At 47.4% G+C, this 23,337-nt stretch overlaps 1 protein-coding gene across 1 annotated transcript in view; it reads left to right on the plus strand.

The window, feature by feature from the left end:
• The window catches only part of RNF115 (ring finger protein 115), a 40,382-nt gene that overhangs the window by 13,820 nt on the left and 3,225 nt on the right, over positions 1-23,337 (plus strand). The window contains exons 2-8 of the mRNA XM_039513121.1: positions 2,371-2,429; positions 5,853-5,910; positions 12,138-12,349; positions 14,244-14,315; positions 14,587-14,659; positions 18,020-18,113; positions 20,789-20,904. Of these exons, the coding sequence (XP_039369055.1) occupies positions 2,371-2,429; positions 5,853-5,910; positions 12,138-12,349; positions 14,244-14,315; positions 14,587-14,659; positions 18,020-18,113; positions 20,789-20,904 (684 nt within the window). The remainder of the gene's footprint in view (positions 1-2,370; positions 2,430-5,852; positions 5,911-12,137; positions 12,350-14,243; positions 14,316-14,586; positions 14,660-18,019; positions 18,114-20,788; positions 20,905-23,337) is intronic.

A 23,337-nucleotide genomic window follows, 5' to 3' on the forward strand; every position in this document is an offset into this window, starting at 1 on the left:
GTAGGGTCACTGAAATATTTGAAAGATCACATTGTATTAGCATTGACAGATTGCTTCTATTTGCCGACCTCAGCATTTTTTTTAAGTGTTGGGCTTAGGGACCAGATCCTCAGCTGTTATAAATCAGCACAGCTCCATAGCAATGTTGGTTTACACCAGTTGGCATCTTCTGGGCCAGATCCTCATTGTGTTTACTTTCCAGTCACAAATGCATGGGTTGCCATGTATGTTGGTATAGAGTGTGATCTTCTGGCCAGTCACAGATGCTAGCAGGTGTCTTCACGTTCCCAGGGCAGATGCCATCACTGGAAGTAAGGTTTGTTTATAGAGGAGGCAGCTTCTTTGAATCACTTTCCTCAAAGAGCTTTACAAATATTAATGAATTAAACCTCATAACCTCCCCACCCCAGAGAAATAGGGGGCAATATTGTCTGCATTTTACAGATGGGGGACACTGATGCCCAGAGAATGGAAATGTTTTGCTCGGAGTCTCTCAAGCCCATGGCACAGATGGGAACCTAGATTTGCTTCTCCTTTGCATGTGTTAATTACAGGAGCATCCTTCCCTTTAGATCATGCACTCTCCCCAGGGCTCCCAAAATGGGGAGCCCAACCATCCAGTCATTTAGAGGAACTCCAGCTACCTGTATAAACGAAATAAGTTGGGCTTCCTATTTCTTCCAGCACATAAACTAAAACCTGCTTTTTAAAATATCTTTCCTATAACGGATGCATGCATTAACTTTACACTGATATCCTTAGCAGGGCATTTGCCTAAATTCATATGACTGGGGAACCCCAGTTCTTGAAAGTTTTGCAGCTGCGCCACTGGCACCCCCCACCCCCCCTTGCATTGATGGTGACCTCCCAGGAGCTACGTGCTTCTGGTCTTGCAGCTTCCTGCCTTGTGTACAGAGCACTGAGAAGGATGATGTCATGGTTGAGCTTGTGGTAGGAAAGGTGGATGCGTGAGTCTTATGGTTAATATTTTGGGGGTTTAAAGGGGTATAGCTTTGTGTGACCATTCAGGTAAGGGGGCAGGGCAACATGCAACAGGAGACGGACACGAGGCCGTGCATTTAAAAAATGTCCAGTCTGAATAATTCAGGCTTGTAAAGGGACAGCATAGTCGGCGAGAAAACAGAATACCAGGCAGAGCTGGTATCTGGTTGGCGGACTGAGTGAATCCAGCTCATTTCTCTTATCTCCTTCTATGAAAGTGGCTTTAAAAAGAGATGACAAAGCTGTTTATGCTCTGACTTTGATAATTACAGAGTGACTAGCCTGTAAATTCCTGCAGTGCTCGCTACAGGAGGGCCAGCGCAGCGGCAGAGCTGCGTTTGAAATAGCTGCTTTCTGGCACCTCTTTAATTGAAGTGGCTTTTTTTCTGTCACCATCGCTGTCAATTGGCAGTTGAAGCAGTCCTCCTCCGAGGCCTGTTATCAAAGTTCCCAGTGCTTCTCGGTAGGCTTTTAAATGGCACTCTTCTTAAATGGAGTTATCCAGGCTGGTTTGCTGCTGATAGATAAAGACCCGTGTTCAGGCGGGTTGTGACAGAGCATCCGGACGCCACGGAGATACCAATGCTGAGCTGTGGAATTGCTCTGTAAGAAGCAGAAAATCTGCTTTCCAGTTAAACTATCCCAGTGTACATCTCCAACCGATAGCTTCTTATAATCTACTTTGCCCTTCCCTAATGTCGATTAATCTGAGACTGTCTAAGCATTTTACACCCAATCATAGCACCTTTGTGACTTAAATATTCTATTCACTTGATGGATGAATAAAATGGATCACATGAGTGACATAACCAAAGGACCTAAACAAATAAGGACAATCAGTCTAGCTCCTTCCAATTCTTCCTGTTCGAATAGCATACAGTGTGAAGTGATATGGATGTTGAATCTCTTTTTAAATATTGGGGTTTTTTCCCCCTGATCTCACCTGGGAGCTGCTTTTACAAATATAAGGCATAGCTTGTAAAGGACTTCAAGAATGTCAAGCCTAAACCGAAAGGAGGTAGCACGGTCTACTGGTTAGAGCAAGGGGTTGGGAATCAGGAAGCAGAGGGTTTGATTTTTTCCAATTTGCCACTGACTTTGTGTGACCTTGGGAAAGGCACCTCTCGGACCCTCAGTTATAAAACGGGAATAATACCCCCCTTTTTAAAGTGCTTTGAGATCTTCTGATAAAAGATGTCACAGAGGTGCAAAGTCTGTATTTTTATTGCAGGGGAAACAAAAATTCAGAATCCATATCAGAGTCACACATGCAGTGTCTCTGAGCTTCACCTTGGGCACTGTATTTCCTGCCTGCATCTGCAAACTGAGCATAATGTGACTAAAGACTTCCCTTTTCTCTCTTCGCAGGAGTACATTTGCCCCAGATGTGAATCTGGCTTTATTGAAGAAGTGACAGATGATTCCAGGTATTGTACATACTCATGAATGTGTGAGGTCAATTACTAATATATATTTGTAGTCAGTGTGTAAGTTGTGTATTGCAAGGCATTTAAATGCCGTACATAAAATAAGGGGAAATGGATGCAAAATTAAAACAGGACCTACTTATGTCAACTGATAGCAGTGACAATTATAGAACACTCATCTCCCCAGAGTAAAACAAACAAAAACAGTTAGTTATTGTGACACTGGAGTGATATTGATAAGGAGAACTTCAAGGAAGCCCCTTAATAAAGAAGTGGAAGTTGTGAGGTTAGTCTCTGCTTGTGTCCGGTAGATCAGTGATTCTCAACTTTTTTTTTCATTTGTGGACCCCTACAAAAATTTGAATGGAGGTGCAGACCTCTTTGGAAATCTTAGACATGGGTCTCAGACCCCCAGGGCTCCACAGACAACAGGTTGAGAACCACTGTGGTAGATGAGTGTTGTTATGGATTTGGGGGTATAATTGTTAATGCCAATTAGGCAAGTTCACCGAGAGGAGATTTAAACCTTTGTGGTTGCAGGTATGAAGGTTAAAAGTAACTTTTCTCTCCATCTAAGGTACTTTAATTACTGTAGTATCTGAGCACCTCTTATTCTTTAAAGTTCTTTATCCTCCGAACCCCCTGTGAAGTGGGGCAGTGCTGTTATTCCCACACTACAGACAGGGAACTGAGACACAGACACTAAGTGTCTACACTAGCGCTGCGCATCACAGCTACGGTGCTGCAGCTGTGCTCCTGTATCACTGTTGTGTAGACGCTTCCTGCCTCAATGGAAGGGGTTTTTCCATCAGTGTAGTTAGTCCATCTCTCCGACAGGCAGTATGTAGGTCAATGGAAGAATTCTTCCACCTATCTAGTAGTGTCTACACCGGGGGTTAGACCTAAGTGACTTGTCCAGGCCACAAATAGGGAGTCTGTGTCGGAAGAGGGGATTGAACCCTGGTCTTTCAGCTAGCTCCCTAACCGCTAGACCAGGAGTGGGCAAACTTTTTGGCCTGAGGGCCACATTGGGGTTCCAAAACTGTATGGAGGGCCGGGTAGGGAAGGCTGTGCCTCCCCAAACAGCCTGGCCCCCGCCCCTCCCACTTCCCGCCCCCTGACTGGCTCCCTCAGAACCTCTGACCCATCCAACCCCCCTGGTGGTCCCCTGACCACCTCCTCCCGGGATCCCACCCCCTATCTAACCCCCCGTGCTCCCTGTCCCCTGACGGCCCCAACCCCTATCCACACCCCTGCCCCCTGACAGGCGCCCTGGGACTCCCAAGCCTATCCATCCCCCCGTCCCCTGCCCGCCCCCTCGCCCCATCCAACTGCCCCCTGCTCTCTGTCCCCTGACTGCCCCCGGGACCCCTTGCCTGTTATCCAACCCCCCCCATTCCCTGCCCCCTTACCATGCCACTCAGAGCAGCAGGAGCTCGCAGCCTGGCCAGAGCCAGCCATGCCGCTGCGCTGCCTGGCAGGAGCTCGCAGCCCCGCTGCCCAGAGCGCTGGTGACATGGTGAACTGAGGCTGTGGGGGAGGAGAGACAGCAGGGGAGAGGCCGGGAGCTCGCCTCCCCGCTGGGAGCTCAAGGGCCAGGCAGGACAGTCCTGCGGGCCAGATGTGGCCCGCGGACTGTAGTTTGCCCAACTCTGCACTAGATCATCCCTCCTGTCTATTAGCAAAGCTCAGCAGAAGCCATATTGATGCTATAACTTTTCCCACACTACTGCTTCTTTCTTATGGGCTGCTATAATTAAGAGTAACTGTCTAAGTCTGGAACTGGGGGGGTCAGGATTAGAACTCGAGTGCGTTGCTCTGACACAGACTCCCTTTGTGGCCGCAAGAAAGTCACCTCGTGCCTCTGCTTCAAGTTCTCAAACTTTAAAACGGGGATAATATTTAATAGGGTTGTTGGGACTGATTAATATTTGAACATACAGAGCACTATAGAGCTGCTGCTATTTTTTTAATGGAAACTAATTTGGTGGTGGTGGGTAGCATCACTAGGTACTAATTTAGCACTCCTCTGGCAAAAACGTAGGCGAGATGGAACGTTGATTTGCCACATAAATCCTGACCAAGTTTTAGGTGGAGCAAAATCTTGGTCTAATGCCATTATAATATGGCTTGATTTAATATTCCACTTAATAGTAATGATGGTGTAACTCATTATATGGTGCCTATTTCAAAGATGTTTTGTATTGGTGAGCTCTTCGGAGACGGGTAGAACTTTATTTTGTGTGTTAGTTGATTAAACAGGGCTGATTAATCGTGTTTGAACAAGACTCCACCTTTCCTCTGATTGCATAAAGCAGACTATGTATCCTGACACTCTGCTCCTTCTAATGTGCTAGTTGTCAGGATTTAAATGACAATTAGCAGTTTTCATCCATTGATTTCCGCGTCTTATGAAAGAGGAAATTGAGGGACTGTGCCTAAGGAGTCACAGCGATTTGGTAGCAAAGCCAGAAATAGAAGCCAGCTCTCTTGATTCACAGTCCAGTTCTTTATCCAGTCGAACACGCTGCCTACAAACAACTAGGGACTGAAAAATGTGCTAGTCTGGCACTTACTATATTCAGTCCTGAGCCACTGCTGAGAAAGTTGTGCTATTTGGAGTGGGAGTGGTAACTAAAGTCTGATATCTCAGGGCTCCCAAAGCAGGAAAGCCATGTAACATGTTTCACTGGAAAGATGTGAGTCACTGTCCCTTTTGAACGCAGATATTCCTCACAGTTAACAAATGAACATGAAAATGTAACAACTCTCTGAAGCCCAATGTTTTTGCTTGGCTCTGTGGTTAGGAATGTTTGCCTTGGAACCGAGTAGCCCTTTCACCATTCCCTGAACAAACTCTGCAAAATGACATGGTTTGTATTGCAGAGCTAAGCACGGGACGCTTTCAGTTTCAGTTTAGGAGGTGAGGTGAGGGAGTTTTATGGGAGGGGACAAAGTGCCAAATGTCCAAGATAAACCAGTGAGCTGCTCTGAACGGCAAATAAACAGCTACAGTGAAGCACAAATGTTAATCTAGCAACCCGAGGGAAATGTATTTATACCGCTGTTCAGTGACTCTCTTGTGAACTGGCTTCCTCCAAACTGGAGCCTCTCTAAAACATCTTGCATATTTTTTCCATACAAGGGAAACCTAAATTGGTGCGCTGTAGAGTCACGTTATTCTTTCAGCAGGCGCATCAGCTTTACCTGCATTTCCCCTCCGAGCTGACACTGTGTTTTATATATAGATTAATTCCTTCCACAAAGGAACTCATGTACCACGTTTGCCCGCATGGGAGCCTTGTCTTGTTCCTTATAGAGAGTCTGGCTCACACTGGCTTCTGTCTATATTTAACCCCCAGAAGGGGGAGCTTATTTTTGAAAGCAACAACCGGCTCTGACTAGTCTGTTTTTTCTCCTCAGTTTTCTAGATGGTAGTGGCAGTGGAATAGACGACAGTCCATCCACACAGTTTGCAGAGGTGAGTTTGCTTTTAATGCTGACTATTTTTTTTTTTAAGGTTTATATTTTTATACCCTTAGCTGAGCAAAAAATCTAGTTTGGATTTTAGCAATTTTTTTGAATGGAAATTTACATTCAGGGAATGCATGTCTTGAAAGCATGTCTAGGAACACACTGATAGGCGGAGGGGATTGATCTGTGACTGACTTATTTGCTTTCCAGCAGATAGCAGTCTCAAACCCTGAATGTGTTGTCGTAAGCCATGCTAGATGAGAGCTTTTTTGTTTGTTTGTTTGTTGAGTAGAGGCACGCTCCTTTACAGAACAGATGGAATCTCTGCTCTCATCTCAGGCACACACAAGAAGGTACAGTGTGACCTTGGGTGAAATTTTGGTCCCAGTACACGAGAGTTTTGCCATTGACTACGGCTGGGCCAGGATTTCACCTGTAATCTTTAAGGAGCTCTCTGTAGGAGGCTTCATGAACATGGTGGGTTTTGAGGAGGGCTTTGAAGTTGATGGCTTGGCACATGCGAACAGAACAGTTCCAAGTACACAGCATGACAGGACAAAGGCTCAAAGCAGATAATCGTGCAAGGAGAGGGGCAGCAGATGCAGAGGGAGTGAAAGAGGCATGATCTCGGGTGCATCTACCACAATTCCCTTCTTTCCCCCACATGTAGCAACGAACAGCGGTGATGGGACCCAAAAGGGGCCTTGTCCAGTCATCTCTCGCTGGCAGGAGTATTAGGAGACAGAAGAAGATAAAAACATAAGAACAGGCATACTGGGTCTATCTAGTCCAGTATCCTCTCTTCTGACAGTGGCCAGTGCCAGGTGCTTTGGAGGGAATGAACAGAACAGGGGCAATTAGCAAGTGATCCGTCTCCTGTTATCCAGTCCCAGCATCCGGCAGTCAGATGTCTAGGGATACCCAAAGCATGGGGTTGCATCCTTGGCCATCTTGGCTAATAGCCATTGATGGATCTATCCTCCATCAACTTATCTAATTCTTTTTTGAACCCTGTTATAGTTTGGCCTTCACAACATCCCTTGGCAATGAGTTCCACAGGTTGAATGTGCGTTGGGTGAAGAAACACTTCCTTTTGTTTGTTTGAAACCTGCTGCCTGTTAATTTATGGGGTGACCCTGGGATCTTGTGTTATGCAAAGGGGTAAATAACACTTCCCTATTCACTTTCTCCACACTAGTCATGATTTTATAGATCTCTATCCTATCCTCCCTCCCCCTCCCCGCAGTCATCTCTTTTCTAAGCTGAACAGTCCCAGGCCTTTTAATTTCTCCTAATATGGAAACTGTTCCATGCAATTAATCATCTTACAATCAATTAATCAATTACAATCTGCATATCTGAGGCTGTGTCTACACTACCACGTTTGTCAGTGTAACTTATGTCACTCAGAGATGTGAAAGAACACCCCTCTCAGTGACGTAAGTTATGGACAGCGCTCTGTCGGCGGGAGACGCGCTCCCATCGACACAGCTACCGCTGCTCGTCGGAGGTGGTTCAGTTATGTCGGCGGGAGAGCTCTCGCCCACGGCATAGAGCACCTTCACGAGTGATCTAACAGCGACTCTGTTGTGCCACTGTAAGCTCGCATGGCCTCAATTCCCCTCTGCATTTCCGCTGGATATAGCATTCATCTAAATGAAACCATCACTGTGTGCTATTAAACTGCCGTGGTCTACTCCAGCAGTGACGGTGAGCAAAGTGATCTTTGCTTGTATTTTGTGTGACAGTTCACACAGAGCTTTGGGATGTTCAAGATGAAAGACGCGATGGACGTATTAAGATTAGTGTTACTAATGAGCTTTTGCTCTTGGCAGGATTGCAGGCGAGCGTAGCTGCATTCTGTTCAGCAAAAGTTCCTGCTCAGTTCTGATTCTGGGGCGTGTGTTTGGTGAATCACAAAGCAGATCATAATCTTGATTTTATTTTTGTTTCTTCTCCTTCCCCTCGGCCTCTGATGCCGGGTTGAACTAGTAGGCATAAAGATCTTGTACACCGAGCTACTCAGATGCACAAAATAAAGCTGCAGTTTTCCACTCATACCCCAGGCTGATGAGGTGTCAGTAAAATGTGAATAGTAAATATGTTGAGATTATTCTATTTCCGTTGTACGATATGTTCTGTAGCATCTGATTCTTTTGATACATCTCAAAATGCAGCTGTTTCTAATGTCATTTTATAGTGATGTGTCTAGATCACCTGACACTGGTATATCCAGTGTAAATTCCCACTGCTCCCGCTTCATACAGGTAGCTCTGTTGTCTGACACTGCTTGCTTGCGCATTCTGAAATCTTTCATAAAAATCTTATAAAACCTTCTGTGCCCTCATAGTAACAGAGCATCAGTTACTACTGACTGAGCTATTTTGAATCGCAGGCTTGTTTAATCACGAAGAGGCTTTCTAAAAATGCAATAAAACAAAACTGGTTTTGCAGCCTAAGATTGCAAGTTAGCGCTTTCCGTTCTGAACGATGCCGTCAGAGGTCCAGGAGAGGAGAACGGGGAGATTCCCTTGCTTCATGACTGTCTCTATACGCCCCACTTCTTTCCTGCAAGCGGGTGAAAAGGCAAGGAAATCGAGCTGATTGCACTGCATAATTTCATCAACTACCCCGAAAGCTCGTGTCCTATGCAAATAGCACACCTGAGCCGAGCGTCTCGGCTTACCTAAGGGGTTGTCACGGAACCGACAGCTGTTCAGTTTAGTAAAGGAACAGGTGGGTTTCGGCAGCAAAAGCAGCAGGTGTGTGAGCGAATGGAGCATGCACTGGTGGTGGTATAAACAAGTGAGTCCCCTCCTGGGCAGCCCTGCACGTGGCTCCTTGCCTCAGTTTCCCTCTTGGGTAACTCAGAGGACTCCACTTCAGGCTCTTAATTAAACTGGCCCCCAAGCGGGGAGGTATTTTATTACAAAATGGTTGTGCAAATAGTCTGTAACAAATGTCCCGAAATTATAGTCTGTCTCACGCCAGTGCGTCTAGTCCTTGTTCTTATCCTACCCCAGCATCTTCCGTCACAGCTGTCCTTTCCTTCTGTTGGGGCAGAAACCCTGCCCATCCTTTTGGGGTGCAACCCTGCTTTTCCCAGCAGGAACTCCCCCAGCCTCTCTGCTGGGAGCATCCCTCGCTCTCCCAGCCCCGCTCTCCCTTCCTCAGGGTCCAGCTCTCCAGCAAGATGTCAGCGGGTAAGCCGCGCTCCTGCTCCCCCTGCCTTCCGCCCTCTCCGGCCCTTGGCTCTGGCGTAGAGCCAGCAGGTAGCTCCCTCTGCTGCTCCCCCTGCCTTTGGCCCTCTGGCTTGGGAACACCAGCCAGCAAACCCCATGTGCTGCTCCCCTGTCTTAGCTTTCTCCCAGGAACCCCCATCTCCCCAGCAGCTCTCCTCCCCTGCCTGATTCCCCTATTCTGACTTCTCAATGACCTTTTTAGCCCTTCAGGTGCTGCCGCACCCTCTCAGTGGGCCCAACAGGGAGCTCCTGGACCGGATCTGGAGAGCTGAGCCCAGTTTCGCTTAATGAGCCAGCTCACCTGTTGCAGAATGAACAGGCTACTGTTTGTTGTCGGCCAGAAAGCTGGGCTTAAACATATCAGTGGGTCCTACAAAATACGTTGCACTGTCTGACCTAGACGATTGGCCATTATCACCACAGCTGTTGTCTGTGGTCTGAACTCAGCAACCTGTTTCCAAGCCGGTTGTCCTAGCTAAGAGCAAAACGTGCTCTTCTGTTTCTATGGAACCTGGCGTTGGAGGATTTCAGATCTAATGCTAATTAGTCACATGCTGATTCACATCGCCCTCCGCGAGGGAGGCTTAATCCCCATTTTGCAGATGGAGAAATAGAGGCACGGGGAGGCGGTGTGGCTTTCCCAATGTCACACAATGAGCAACAGATGTTATGGAGGCTTAGCTTTTCGTCCTCTGCTCTACCCACCAGAAACCTCTCCTCCCCCATATCCCATCAAGACTTCTTTTTTCATCGGTGTTAAAACAAAATGCTTTAGTTTTACCCATTCGATCAGTAAACCTAGTGCAGTGAAAGGAGCGGAAGCATTGCAGCTCTCCCCTACCGTTGGCAGAAAAGCAAATAAATATTCTGCTGCACGGTCACGAAGGAAAAAGAACAGCTACTTTCTCCCTGGACCTTTGTCAGCTGATGGGAAGAACACATGAGCGACCATTTCTCTGTGAGTCCGTCCAAGGCAATCGTGTTCATTCCGTCTCTTTGATGCACCGAGGTTCCATCTGGAACTGGCTGAACATGAGACTTCCATGGCCTGGTGTTACCTCCCTATGTGTATCCACCACGGCCCCTCTGCAGCTGATTTGAAGGTTAGATGCAAGGCTTAGATTAGTTCTCCCCTAGCCTTTTTCAGCTGTTCCTTCCTTTCCTCACCCCCTCTTTGCCAGAGGCACCTATAATGTTATTACCTGTTTTCCCCCATAGCTGTTAAAGCACTTTAAAAAGAAGGTAAGTACAGATGGGGAAACTGAGGCACAGAGAAGTTAAAGTGACTTGCCCAAGGTCACACACTGAGCCAATGGCAGAGCCAGGATTAGAACCCCTGTCTCCAGAGTCCCAGTCCAGTGCTCTTACCGGCTAGACTATGCTAACACCCACTAGCCCAGGGCTTTGAGAACTGCATTTAGCTCCATTCTGGCTAAGTATGAGGAGTGCTATGTAAGTTACTAAAACAAACATGTAGTCTACTTTGATAGCTGTGCATAAATCTGCCAGGAAAGAATCAACAAATTAGTCTAATTGGGGGTGATGCACCTGATTAGTTTGGGCTAAATTAAGCTGGTTGCCATGGTTCCCAGAGAATGTCTGGCAAACAATCTAAATTTGCGAAATTGCTTTTCTTAGGATGACTTTGTTTCCTCCCCCCGCACCCTGCTCTGCTTGACGTTTTACAAAGTTTTCCCGAAAGGCGGCTCTTAATTAACCAACTCCTTGGTTATAGCAGCCCTGCTGCCTCCTTCTGTCCGGTTCCCCAGGCTTGGCATAACCCTGCTGCCCCATTTTGCAGTACACTGAGGATTTTTCTGTCCCAGCAATTGTAGCTTCAAAGGCACGAACCCAGAGGTAATCTGTAGCCTGCAGCCCACAATAGCCTGCGTAGATGGAGTCCGTTATTTGTCAGTGGGGTCGGCCTTTTCAGACTGCTGACATGCAGAATATCCCCTGCTGGGTAGCAATGGCTTCTGGCCACTGCTGATCTCTGCCGGTTGGGACCTGCTGTGTAGTGAGTCCCTGATTACTTATCAGAGAGGCAGCATGGCCTAGTGGGTAGAGCGCTGGACTGGGACTCAGCAGACCTGCTATATGATCTTGGACAATTCACTTCCCTTCTCTGTGCCTGTTTTCCCGCCAAGCCTTTTGTCTGTCTGCGTAGACAGCATTGCCACAAAGAGCTTACAACACGTGGCGCTTACTGGGTGTCTGTACAGCACCTGGCAGCTGATCTTGTATGGAGTCTCTAGGCACTACGGGGATACAGGTAGGGCAGGGAGCTAGCTGTGTGTGTGAAAACTTGTTCTGCCCTGGCAGTACCTGCTCTGGGAATAGACTGTCAGTCTCCAGGGATGTCAGACTAACACTTGTCACTGCTATACCGTTCATTTCTAAAGGGCCTTTAGAAAACCACAGCTCCTCTGCTGTTTAGCCCTGCATTTACGAGCAGCCGATATTTTCCTCTCTGGGTCCTGTCTCCATTGGAACAGAAGAAGCCTCACCTTTTGGTCTAGAAGTAATCTTAAAATCCATCACACTGGAGAAAGAGTCCAGATTTGCAGCCTCGGAGATTGTAGTCCTCTGTCTAACCCTAGAAGAGATACCAGCAGTGTTGGTGTCCTTATGCTGCTCTCATCCTGAGCCTCTGTTCTGCCCTGGGGGGGTTTCTGTGGCCTAGTCAGTCCTGGCCTCTGCTGAGGCTAGTAACAAGGGGCGTGGTGGGGGTGTCTGTCTCCCTAGGTGTGGTATCCTCCCCTCCCTGCTCATTCCATGGGCTACTGAACGTGAGCCACCATCAAGTGGCAACAGCTTTCAGTCTATCGACCTACGTTAGAATCAAGCCAATGATCAAGAGGAGAGAGATCCCATGTCCGCTACTGATCCCTTGACCCATCCAGTCCCTCTGGAGCTGTATTTAAAGCAGGTCTTCCTTTCCTGCCCTAACAGCCTGGGCGTGTGTGTTGTGCGTGTCTTGGCTTCTCAACAGCTTTGGGACCACCTGGACCACACGATGTTATTCCCAGACTTCCGACCGTTTCTGAGCAGCAGCTCGCTGGATCAAGACAGCCGAGACAACGAAAGGGGCCACCAAGCACATGCGGATCTCTGGGGACCAAGCAGGCCCCCGCGGCTGCCCATGACGCGGAGGTACAGATCCCGGGGCAGCTCACGTCCAGACAGGTCTCCTGCTATTGAAGGGTAAGTGCCGAGACTTTCAGTCTACTTATCGCGGCTTCTCTCGGGCCTCCCTCCTGCTTGAGCCGCCAGGCTTCCCAGACCCTTACCCCTCAGCAGACTCATCCCCCTACCCCCTGTGGATGACTGGGTCCTTTGTAAAGCCTGTTGGGGCCCCTCCAGAATTGGGGTTGCTAAAGAGAGGCGTTGGACCCACTGCTTCTGGGGTGCCCCAGTAGTGCTACCAGTCTGGGAACAAGGACAGAGACGAGTCGTGACCTCCAAACCCCTGCACGGCAGTGTGATGCCCTCCCATTAGATTGTGGCGTTGGGCCCGCAGTCGTCTTAATTCTTAAGGCCTTGGGCATGGGGCGGGTCCTTGAGCGGGAGTATTGGGTCAGAGTGCTTACCTAGACAAAGTCCCAAATTGGCACTGTGTTCATCAGCGGGGAATCCCCCTTCTTATTTCCATCCTAACCCACTCTCCCTGCCGCTCGTTCCTGAGCACAGCCTCAAGCCAGGAACCATTAAGGGGCCATGGGACGTTCGTTAAGGGAAGGGGCTGCCCCTGCGGTCGCGGGGCATGCTGCGGGAGGTACGAGAGCTCTTGTTTGGGGAGGCAGGGAGGACTGGTGCTATGGAGGAGAGAAGGGATTGGAATAATCTCTTTGGCTCCTGACCTCCCGGATGGGAGTGTGCTCGGCCCAGTGGATGCTGAGAGCTAATACAATAAGGGGTCTTGGTCCTGCATCTGGTGCTGCGGCAGGTGCAGGAAGACTGGCTTTGATCTGTTGAGTATCCCTAGAGCAGGGGGTCCCCAACGCAGTGCCCGTGGGCACCATGGTACCCGCCGGGGCGTCTAAGTGCGCCCGCGTACTGGCCGGCGGACAAGAATCCGCTGAAATGCCGCCGACAAGCTGCGTCATCCAGAGGCATCGCCGCTGAAATGCCTCCAATTTTCAGTGGTATTTCAGCAGCGATGCCTCTGGATGACGCAGTTTGTTGACGGCATTTCGGCGGTGATGCCTATCGACGTTGCCACTTGGTGGAATTTCGGCGGATGCTCCGCCGCCGCCACAGTGCTCCGTGGCTCGTCGTCTCGTGCCCGCCAGATGAAAAAGGTTGGGGACCACTGCCCTAGAGACTAGGGCCCAGATTTTTAAAGGTGTTTCTGCATCGCTGGGCTCAGTGTTGCAGTGCCAAACTGATTTAGGAGCCTAAATCTCATTTTCAAAAGGGATTTATTTACACGTAGGAACCAAATCCTGTTGACAGTTGATGGAATTTTTGCTCTTAAGTGTCTAAATCCCCTTTGAAAATGAGATTTAGGCTCTTAAATTAGTTAGGTATTGCAGTGCCTAAAATCCTTTACATGGGTCCAGGTTTTTAACTCTGAGTGTTCATTCATTTGCCATACCTGCAAATCCCATAACTCCTTGGATCCAGGGCATGTCATTTAAAAACCCATATTCTCCTCCAAAATCAGTGAAAACTATTGACTCGGAGTTGAATATTTTTCACTCTCCACTTCCTCCTCCTTTAATCTCCGTCCCCACAGCAATGAGAGCTATCGGGATAGGGGAAAAAGAGTCAGTGCCCTGGAAATCTCAACCCTTTGCTTTCCCTTCTCAACCCCTGGCACCATCTTGGAGAAGTTTGCATTGCTTTAACACGCTTCCTTCCTCCTGCCTGTTGGGCAGTCTTGGCTCACCCTAGGAGGAAAGATATACAACAAACACTCACCAAAAATGTGGCTTTCTGAGGGAGGGACCCAGAGTTGATTTTGGGAGGAGCCAGTGGTTCACTGTCCTTCTCTCACTAAAATGTTGTTGCTTGCCTAGGTTTTTTTCCTAGCCTGTTTGCTCAATTTGGTTTTTTTGTTTTGTTTTTGTTGTTTTTTACCTTTTCTTCTTAACAGAATAATACAGCAGATCTTCGCAGGGTTTTTTGCAAACTCCGCAATCCCCGGCTCACAGCACCCTTTCTCCTGGTGAGTAGCGAGCAGCGTTCAGCACCACCACCTTGGATCAGATCGTTGCAATAAAAGTGTCGTGCTGCAAATCTGTCTATGTGATAAATGGCACTCCAGCTCTGGTGCCGTCAGAGCTGTACCCAACTGAACGGCTTCATCTCTGGGATCCCACAAGATGTTGTGCTATATAAATACTGCTGGTGTTTGTTTGAATTTCAGTGCGAGAAAATGTCTGAGCTGTATTGAGGTTGACAAAATTGCTCCCTTAACTGTTTGCCCCTATCTGCAGGAGTGGAATGCTGCACTCAAATCCAGGTGACTATGCATGGGGACAGAGCGGCCTTGATGCTATTGTGACCCAGGTAAGATTTGCATGTATGCTGATGTGGGGTGAGACCCAGTCATGCTGCCCAAGCTTTCTGATTTCTGCCAGTAAGATTTTTCTATCTTTCACTTCCCTCTCCTGTCAGTCTCACCTCCTTCTAGAGATAATCCCTTTTTCATAGATTTTAAGGCCAGCGAGGACCATTGGATAACAGAGTGGAGCAGATGACAAATTATAAAATTTGCAGATGGCACCACGCTGGGAGGAGTTGCAGCCACTTTTGAGGACAGGATCGCAGTGCAGGATGACACTGACAAATTGGAGAACTGGTCTGAGTTCGACAAGATGAAAATCAATAAAGACAAGTGCAAAATGCTTCACTTAAGAAGGAAAAATCAAATGCATAACTAAAAAATTGGGGATAATTGGCTAGGTGGTTGTACTGCCGAAAAGGACTTGGGGGTTCTAGTGGATCACGCATTAAATATGAGTCAGTAGGGTGAATATCATTATGGGGTGTATTAACAGAAATAGTGTATGTCAGACACAGGAGGAAATTGTTCTGCTCTATTTGACACTGGGGAGGGCTCAGCTGGAGACCTGTGTCCAATTCTGTGTGCCACGCTTCAGGAAAGACATGGACAAATTGGAGAGGGTCTGGAGGGGAGTGACAAAAATGATAAAGGTTTAGAAAACCTGACCTCTAAGGAAAGGTTTTAAAAAAAGGGGAATGTTTCTTCTTGAGAAAAGTAGAGTGTGGGGGCACCTGGTAAGCTTTCAAATATGTTACAGGCTGTTTATAAAGAGGACTGTGACCAATTGTTCTCCATGTTCACTGAAGATAGAAACAGCAGCAATGGGCTTAATCCGCAGCAAGGGAGATTGAGGTTAGATATTAGGGAAAACTTTCTAACCCTAAGGGGAGTTAGGCTCTGGAACAGGCTGCCAAGGGAGGTTGCGTAATCCCCATTGTTGGAGGTTTTTAAGAACAGCTTGGACATACACCTGTCAGGGATGGTCTAGGTTTACATGGTCCTGCCTCATCAGAGGAAGTTGGACTTGATGACTTCTTGATGTTCCTTCCAGCCCTACAGATATATGGTTCTATGATTAGATCATCTGGTTTGACCTCCAGTTTAGCATAGGCTATAACATTTCATCCAGTTACGGCTGTATGGAGCCCAATAACTGGTTTGAGTAAAGCATCTCTTCCAGAAAGGCATCCAGTTGTGATCTGAAGACATCAAGAATCCACCACTTCCCTTGGTGGTTTGTTCCAATTGTTAATTACTCTCACTTAAAAAATTAGGCCTTATTTCTAATTTGAATTTGTCTGGCTTTGGTTCTTGTTACGCCTTTCCCTGCTAGAGCCCTTTAGTATCTGTACCCATGAAGGTATTTAAACTGCATCATCAAGTCCCCTCTGGATCTTCTTTGATAAGCTAAACAGTCTCTCTTAGTCTCTCACTGTAAGGCATTAATTTCAGCCCTTAAATCATTGTTGAGGCTAATGATTTTGAGAGCAGCTGATCCACAGTTCTGCAACCATCAGCCCCACCTCAGGCTCCTCGGTACCTGGTCTGAGAACACACCTCGCTACGGTTGCATGTAGTAATTTGATGCAGCTCTCAGTGCTTCATTCTGACTCCACCACAAATGTCTTGGCACAAGGGGATCCTGATTATGGTAGCAGTGAGGCTGCTAGTGCTTTAAGCTATTTTTAATTATCATCTAGAACACTCACAGGGACGAGAGTAGAGGAGGAGGAATTGGTTTTGATCATTTTTGCTTCATCTCTGCTAAGAACCAGCCCATCTTTACAAGCAAAGAGGATGGGGAGACGGGTCAGGATACTTGGGTTCCCAGCTCTGCTGCTGACTGGCTGTGAGACTTTGAGTGAATCTCTTCTTTCTCTGCTTTATTTTCCCCTGTATAAAACAGGAATATCTGTCTCCTTGTGGGAATGGGGCAGCGTTGAGGCTTAATTACTGGACTGCTAATGCAGAGGCTTTTTGAGGGCTTCATATGAAAGCTGATGTTGAAGTGTATATTATTTTCATCTCCTTGCCTTTTGTGAGAGCAAATTCTAGCTGTGCCGCTATCTGCTAGGAAGGTTGCAAGTTCCTTGCAACAGTCCTGCAAACCTTAACGATAACAAAGCTAACTTCTTATCATTTATTTGTCTGACCGTAGCGCCCAGGTATCGGTTGTGCTAGGTTCTGTACAAACGCACAACAAAAAGACAGTCCCGGCATTGCGTTGAAGATTTCAGTTCTCGGCATGGATCCCTGTTCAGACAGATGCAGCTTTTATGTCTAGAGAGCTACAGAGCCTTCTGAAGCTATGAGTTACCAATTGCCTTCTGCCCACTAGGGTCTGTGCATCTTGGCTGAGGGAGAATAGGGTCAATTCCTTTCCCATCACCACCCCACAAGCTTTTTTTTTTTGGCTAATATGAGGACAGAAGGGGCTGGCTTGGGAGTGGAGCCAAATCTCTGGAGGGCGATGACTCCCCTGTCTTGGAGAAGATGAGCAACTAGAACATTTTGTGGTAGTTAATCTTGCTGTGAACATGGCGGGCAGGCCATCTGTCGTCATTCGCCGCTAGCCACAGCTTTCCAAACTGCCTCACAAACGCATCTTGCTCTCCTTCATCACAGCTTCCTCAAAGGAGCCCACATCCCACATGTCCAGGGGAGGGGGCTTGGAGAGAGTCTCATTATGGTCATCGGGTGCCGTTTGCTGACATCACCTCCCCCTCTATTCCACAAGCAGCAGTCTGGCTTCTGTGTGGACGTACAGCTCCTCTTGACTCTGCCTCCATCCAGTGTCTGGAGGGGGCGAGTGACAGGTGCCGCTCAGGTCGATATCACCTCTGTCATTTTATTGTGGTGTCATTACTGGGCTAGAGTGGGACCACTTTCTCTCTCCTCTCTCTCTTCATGTCCTGTCCAAGCGCAGCAGAACACTGTGTCTTCTCTGTTCTCCCACCACCGGGCTGCACAATTTTTTTTTTCCAACCAGTCCTGAGAGAGACACCTCTGTCAACTCCCTTTCAGTCCAGTATCCTCCTCCCATTCCCTCCAGCCTGTCTCTTGGTTTTTTCTTCTCCTCCCCACCCTGCTCATACAGCACTGGCTCCCTGCTGTGGTCAGAGAGCCTTCTCCTCTGCAGTTTCTGCCAGATGCAGCCTACCTGCATCCATTTAACGTCAGATGCCGTCTGAAAACCTCTCTATCCTGTAGCGAGTGACTAGCATACATTTTATGGTGCAGCTCCGTCCCTGGCCTGGTTAATGTGGTGGAGTAGTGTGGAGGCATAGCTTGAATGAGAAGTATTCCACAAGACAAGGCTGTGTTGTGTTCTAAAACATGGTGTGTTTGTCATTCCCTTGCAGCTTTTAGGACAGTTGGAAAACACAGGACCGCCCCCAGCTGACAAAGAGAAGATCACCTCTCTTCCAACAGTGACAGTAACTCAGGAACAAGTCGGTGGGTTAAATCCACTATCTGGTCGGTCTTCCCATGTCTGATAATGCTTGCCGTCCTGCTGTGTGTCTTCTACCATTTGGATGCATTGCTAGATCCACACTAGTGCTCATCCATAGGTTCCTAAGGCTTTTCTGACTTAAGCTTCCCTATGTTAATGATTAGACTCTTTGCCTCCACCACTGCCTGCTACCTCCCATTCAGTAGTGTGTTGTGTGCACCCTCTAACATCTGGTCCACCATCTAGATGAGTCACTCAGCTCAGGCAATAGAGGATTGTGCTTTTTAGTTCTGGAGGTTCTGCTGACGACTCGGGCTACCCTGACTCCAGAGGTGGGCCTGCTTTGATCCCTTATCTCAGTTGCCCTCCCAAAAGCTAAAATGGTCTGAATTGTATGAGTAGCAGGCATTGGTTGGTAAAGTCAAGCCTTTGGGCTGCGTGGTGCATGTGGTATGTTGCATTTATCCAGTCATCAGAAACACGCCTTTTGCTTATTTGAGCTGTTGCTGCTCTACTTTTAACTTACCTCTTCTATTCATGTTTGATGTTATCGCCTTCTGTTTATCAGATCCAAGGGGGGGTTGCATGTCACTTCTCCTTTCTTAGCTGGTAAATACAACTTTGAACAGATTCCTACCGAACTGCCCCTAAATCCTCTTAAAATGTGGGTGTAAGGATCACAGGTTCCTTTGACATAACTGACAGCAAAGAGTTGTGTGTGTTTCATGAGTACTCACGGTTTCACAGTTGGTTCAGCAACGTGTGGTGTGTTTTTGTGGGTTTTTTCTTTTTTTGTTTTTGTTTAGTGTGTTTGCAGGCGTGTGTGACTCACAAAGTCGCAGTCTGGATTCTTTTCCCCCTATAAGCTAATGTGTTCCCTGAAACTAAAATTGTTTTGAAGACGCATTTACCAAAAAAAAAAAAATCTGTTTCCATGGTATCTGTTTTTGTCTGGATCTTTTTATATGCACGAGTTTTAGTCTCATTTATGGAGACTGAAGAGGAGCGTGTATCTCCATATTATAATATCTCATGCAAAGCAACAGCAGAGTCTGCCCTGTGTCTGTGAGCTCGCTGAGCATCTGTTGTGCTACCAGGCAACTGAGTCGGGAATTAATGTGGCAGGTTCAGTGTCTCTGCTGGCAAAGGACACAAGCTAGGAAATGTGGTTTTGGGGCTGGAGTTGCAGTGTCAGTGCAGCACTAGTGGTGCCGGGAGAGCAGCTCTCAGTGTCAAAATTGGGATTGCCGTGTAGCCAACATGCTCTTTTTCCTGGAGAGGAAGAATCACTAATCCTAATTCCATAGCAGCATTGCAAAATTAACATAAGAACAGCCATAACTGGGTCAGATCAATGGTCCATCTAGCCCATATCCTGTCTTCTAACAGTGGTCAATGCCACTTGCTTCACATGGAATGAACAGAACAGGTAATTGTGAGTGATCCATCCCCATCATCCACTCTCAGCTTTTGGCAGAGACTAGGGACACTGAGAGCATGGAGGTGCATCCCTGACCATCTTGGCTATTAGCCAAGATGGACCTATCCTCCATGAACTTACCTCGTTCTTTTTTTTGAACTGCGTTATAGTTTCGGCCTTCACAACATCCCCTGGCAGTGAGTTCCACAGGTTGACTGTGCGTTGGGTGAAGAAGTACTTTCTTATGTTTGTTTTTGATTTCGTTGGGTGACCCCCTAGTTCTTGTGTTGGTGGTGTTGGCACTGTCCTACGCGAGTGAGTTTATTAGACAAGTAAAATGCCCTTAGTTTGATTTTCATTATCGGTCATCTTTTGTGCCAGCCTGGTAAATGTTAGCATCCACTAGAGGCTGTGTAGTCCCCAAGGCCCTATATTGGAAGGTCTTTAATAGCACTTTGCAGAGCATTAACTATGTAAAAAAGTCCATTGCGGCCCCAACATCAAATATAAAGCAGACTGCGAGCCATTAAAGTCACTGAATGTTCTCCCCTCCCATGTATGTATTGGAGTCCAGCCATCAGGAAACAGTAACTATAAAAACAAAAGTTATAATAAAAATAAAATTTGAAAATGGACTCGCCAAGGCCATAAAAAGTCAATAAAATAATGGCAAAGGCATTTGAGAAATTTACTGCTCTAGGGCTCGATCCTACACTGTGTAACTTCACCCCTGTGAGTAATCCCATTGACAGAACTAGAAACCACTATCCAGCTCAGACCCTCCTTCCTTAGTTCTAAACTCCTCCTCCCCATCTATAGGACCTTTCCTCTCCCCTTTCCTGTGCTGAATCGCCCCCCCCCCCCATTTATTCTCTGTTTATCAGTGCGGGGTGTCCGGTACCTGTTCTCAGTTACTGTCGGCAATGGGTAGGGCACTCTGGATAAAATATCTCCCAATTGTGCCATGCACGGGAGACCTAAACAAAAAACCAATCCATCCTCCATCATTTCCTCACATCTGCAAACTCAGCCATGCATCTCTTCAACAACTGATCACTGTTCCCCAGCTTGAGTTCTCCTGTCTGCATCCCTCTGGGAGAAATCAGCTGAGATCAGTAAGTGAATGTGGCATTTGATGGCCCGTTTTGGTAAGGGTTTGGCTGTTGTAATTGGGCCCAGTGTGGATTAAGGCCGTGCAAACAGGTCTCTGCTGTGTCCAGCGTGCTAACCCATTCCCTGTATGAATCTGTCCTGCAGATACAGGTTTGGAGTGTCCTGTGTGTAAAGAAGACTATACAGTAGCAGAGCAGGTTCGACAGTTACCGTGCAATCACTTCTTCCACAGCAACTGCATCGTGCCATGGTTAGAACTGGTAAGTGTGTGTGAGAGAGAGAATGACACTGTGCTAATACTGACTGCTCCTCACTGTCTCTTACCTCAGTCTTGAGCTACTAGTGCGTGTGGTACATTGACCACACTATCTGCCACTTAAATCCCAAGCTCTTTCGTTTCATGACGCCATAATATTAATCATCCAGCCTTTGAGACGTGTCTGGTCTAAAGCCGTCCTTCAGGCTGAAGTAAAGTGGAGACTTGGAGAAATTGCTAATGGATTTATGATGCTTTTTATCTCTAAGTCACCCGGTCAGATCCTGCTGGAGTTCGCAGTAGCCCAACTTGTGCCATCTGGCGGTTGGTTGTTACGTGTGAAACAAGCTGGGGTCTCTGCCCTAGTGGGAAGTGTCGACTTGAAAACTCCCCCACCGCTTGTTATCATCCTGATATCATGGAATGAATGAATCATGTCGATTGACCTTCCTGCACCCCTCCTGGCAGGCCTGAGGGTGCATAGGCAGAGAGTGGGGGAAGCTTGCAGAACAGCACAGTGCCTGCCTAATGCACAGAATATCCCTGTCTCCACCACCTCTGATCCAACCCTAAGAAGATACTGTAGAAGGAAGCATGGCTTAGGCCATTTGTTCCTCTGTGAGCAGAGCTTAGTCCCTGCACCTTTCTGCCTCAGTTTCCCCACCTGCCAAATGGAGAGAAATTAGCTCATAGATTTTAAGGTCCGAAGGGACCATCATGATCATCTAGTTTGACCTCCTGCACATAGCAGGCCACAGAACCTGACCCACCCACTCCTGTAATAGACCCCTAACCTCTGGCTGAGTCACTGAAGCCCACAAATCACAATTTAAAGACTTTAAGTTACGGAGAACCCACCACTTACACTAATTTAAACCTGCAAGTGACCCGTGCCCCACGTTGCAGAGGAAGGCAAAAAAAACCCAGGGTCTCTGCCTTCCAATCTGACCTGGGGGGAATTTCCTTCCTGACTCCAAATCTGGCGATCAGTTAGAGCCTGAGCATGTGGGCAAGACCCATCAGCCAGACACCTGGGAAAGAATTTTCGGTAGTAACTCAGAGCCCTCCCCATCTAGTGTCCTATCACCAGTTACTGAAGATGGCTGTTGATAGCAGTCATAGACTGGCTACATGCCATTCTAGGCAGTCTCCTCATACCATCCCCTCCATAAACTTCTCCAGATCAGACTTGAAGCCAGGTAAGTTTCCCCCCCCGCCTCCTGCTCCCCTTGGGAGGCTGTTCCAGAGCTTCATTCCTCTGATGGTTAGAAACCTTCATCTAAGTTCAAGCCTAAACTTGTTGATGGCCGGTTTATATCCATTTGTTCTTGTGTCAGCGTTGGCGCTTAACTTAGATAACTCCTCTCCCTCCTTGGTATTTATCCCTCTGATGTGTTTATAGAGAGCAATGGTATCTCCACTCAGCCTTCTTTTGGTTAGACTGAACAAGCCAAGCTCTTGGAGTCTCCTCTCATAAGGCAGGTTTTCCATTCCTCAGATCATCCTAGTCTCCCTTCTCTGCACCTGCTCCAGCTTGAATTAATCTTTCTTAAACATGAGAGACCAGAACTGCACACGCTATTCCAGATGAGGTCTCCTTGTGGCCTTGTTTAATGGTACTAACACTTCCCTGTCTCTACTGGAAATACCTCGCCTGATACTTCCTAGGGCTGCATTAGCCCTTTTCACAGCCGCATCACATTGCTGGCTCCTAGTCATCCTGTGATCAACCAATACACTCACGTCTTTCCCCTCCTCTGTTGCCTCCAACTGATAAGTCTTCAGCTTACAGCAAAACTTTTTCTTGTTAGTCCCTAAATGCAAGACCTTGCACTTTGCACTATTAAATTTCATCCCATTTCTATTACTCCAGTTTACAAGGTCATCCCGATCATCTTGTAGGTTATTCTGGCCCTCCTGCATCTTGCCTAGACCTCCCAACTTTGTGTCATCCGCACATTTTATTTTTGTGCCAAGGTCAGCAATAAAAATGTTAAGTAAGATTGGTCCCCAGACCAGTCGCTGAGGAACGCCGCTAGGAGCCTCCCTCCAGCTTGACAGTTCACCTTTCAGTATGATCTGTTGTAGTCTCCCCTTTAACCAGTTCCTTATCCACTGTTCAGTTCTCATATTAATCCCCAAACTGCAAGCTCAGAAGCCTTTATTGTGCTCAGTGGAGCACTTGAAGGTAAGTATTCCCACCATTTGGATTTAAATTGGTTTGTGAATTCATCCCTTCTTTGTGTTGTCGATGTATCTGTTTTAGTGACTGGGGACCCCCTTATGGTAATATCAGAGCTCCTCGGAGTCTTTAATATTTAGACTGACGACACCCTGAGGCATTTGCCTAAAGTCGCACAGGGAAGCTGTGGCAGAACAGGGATCTGAAATGGAATCAATCGAAGAGAGCTTCAAATACTGCATTGGTAGCAAATGG

This window comes from Mauremys reevesii, linkage group 24, assembly GCF_016161935.1.
Source record: "Mauremys reevesii isolate NIE-2019 linkage group 24, ASM1616193v1, whole genome shotgun sequence".
NCBI classification, from domain to species: domain Eukaryota; kingdom Metazoa; phylum Chordata; order Testudines; family Geoemydidae; genus Mauremys; species Mauremys reevesii.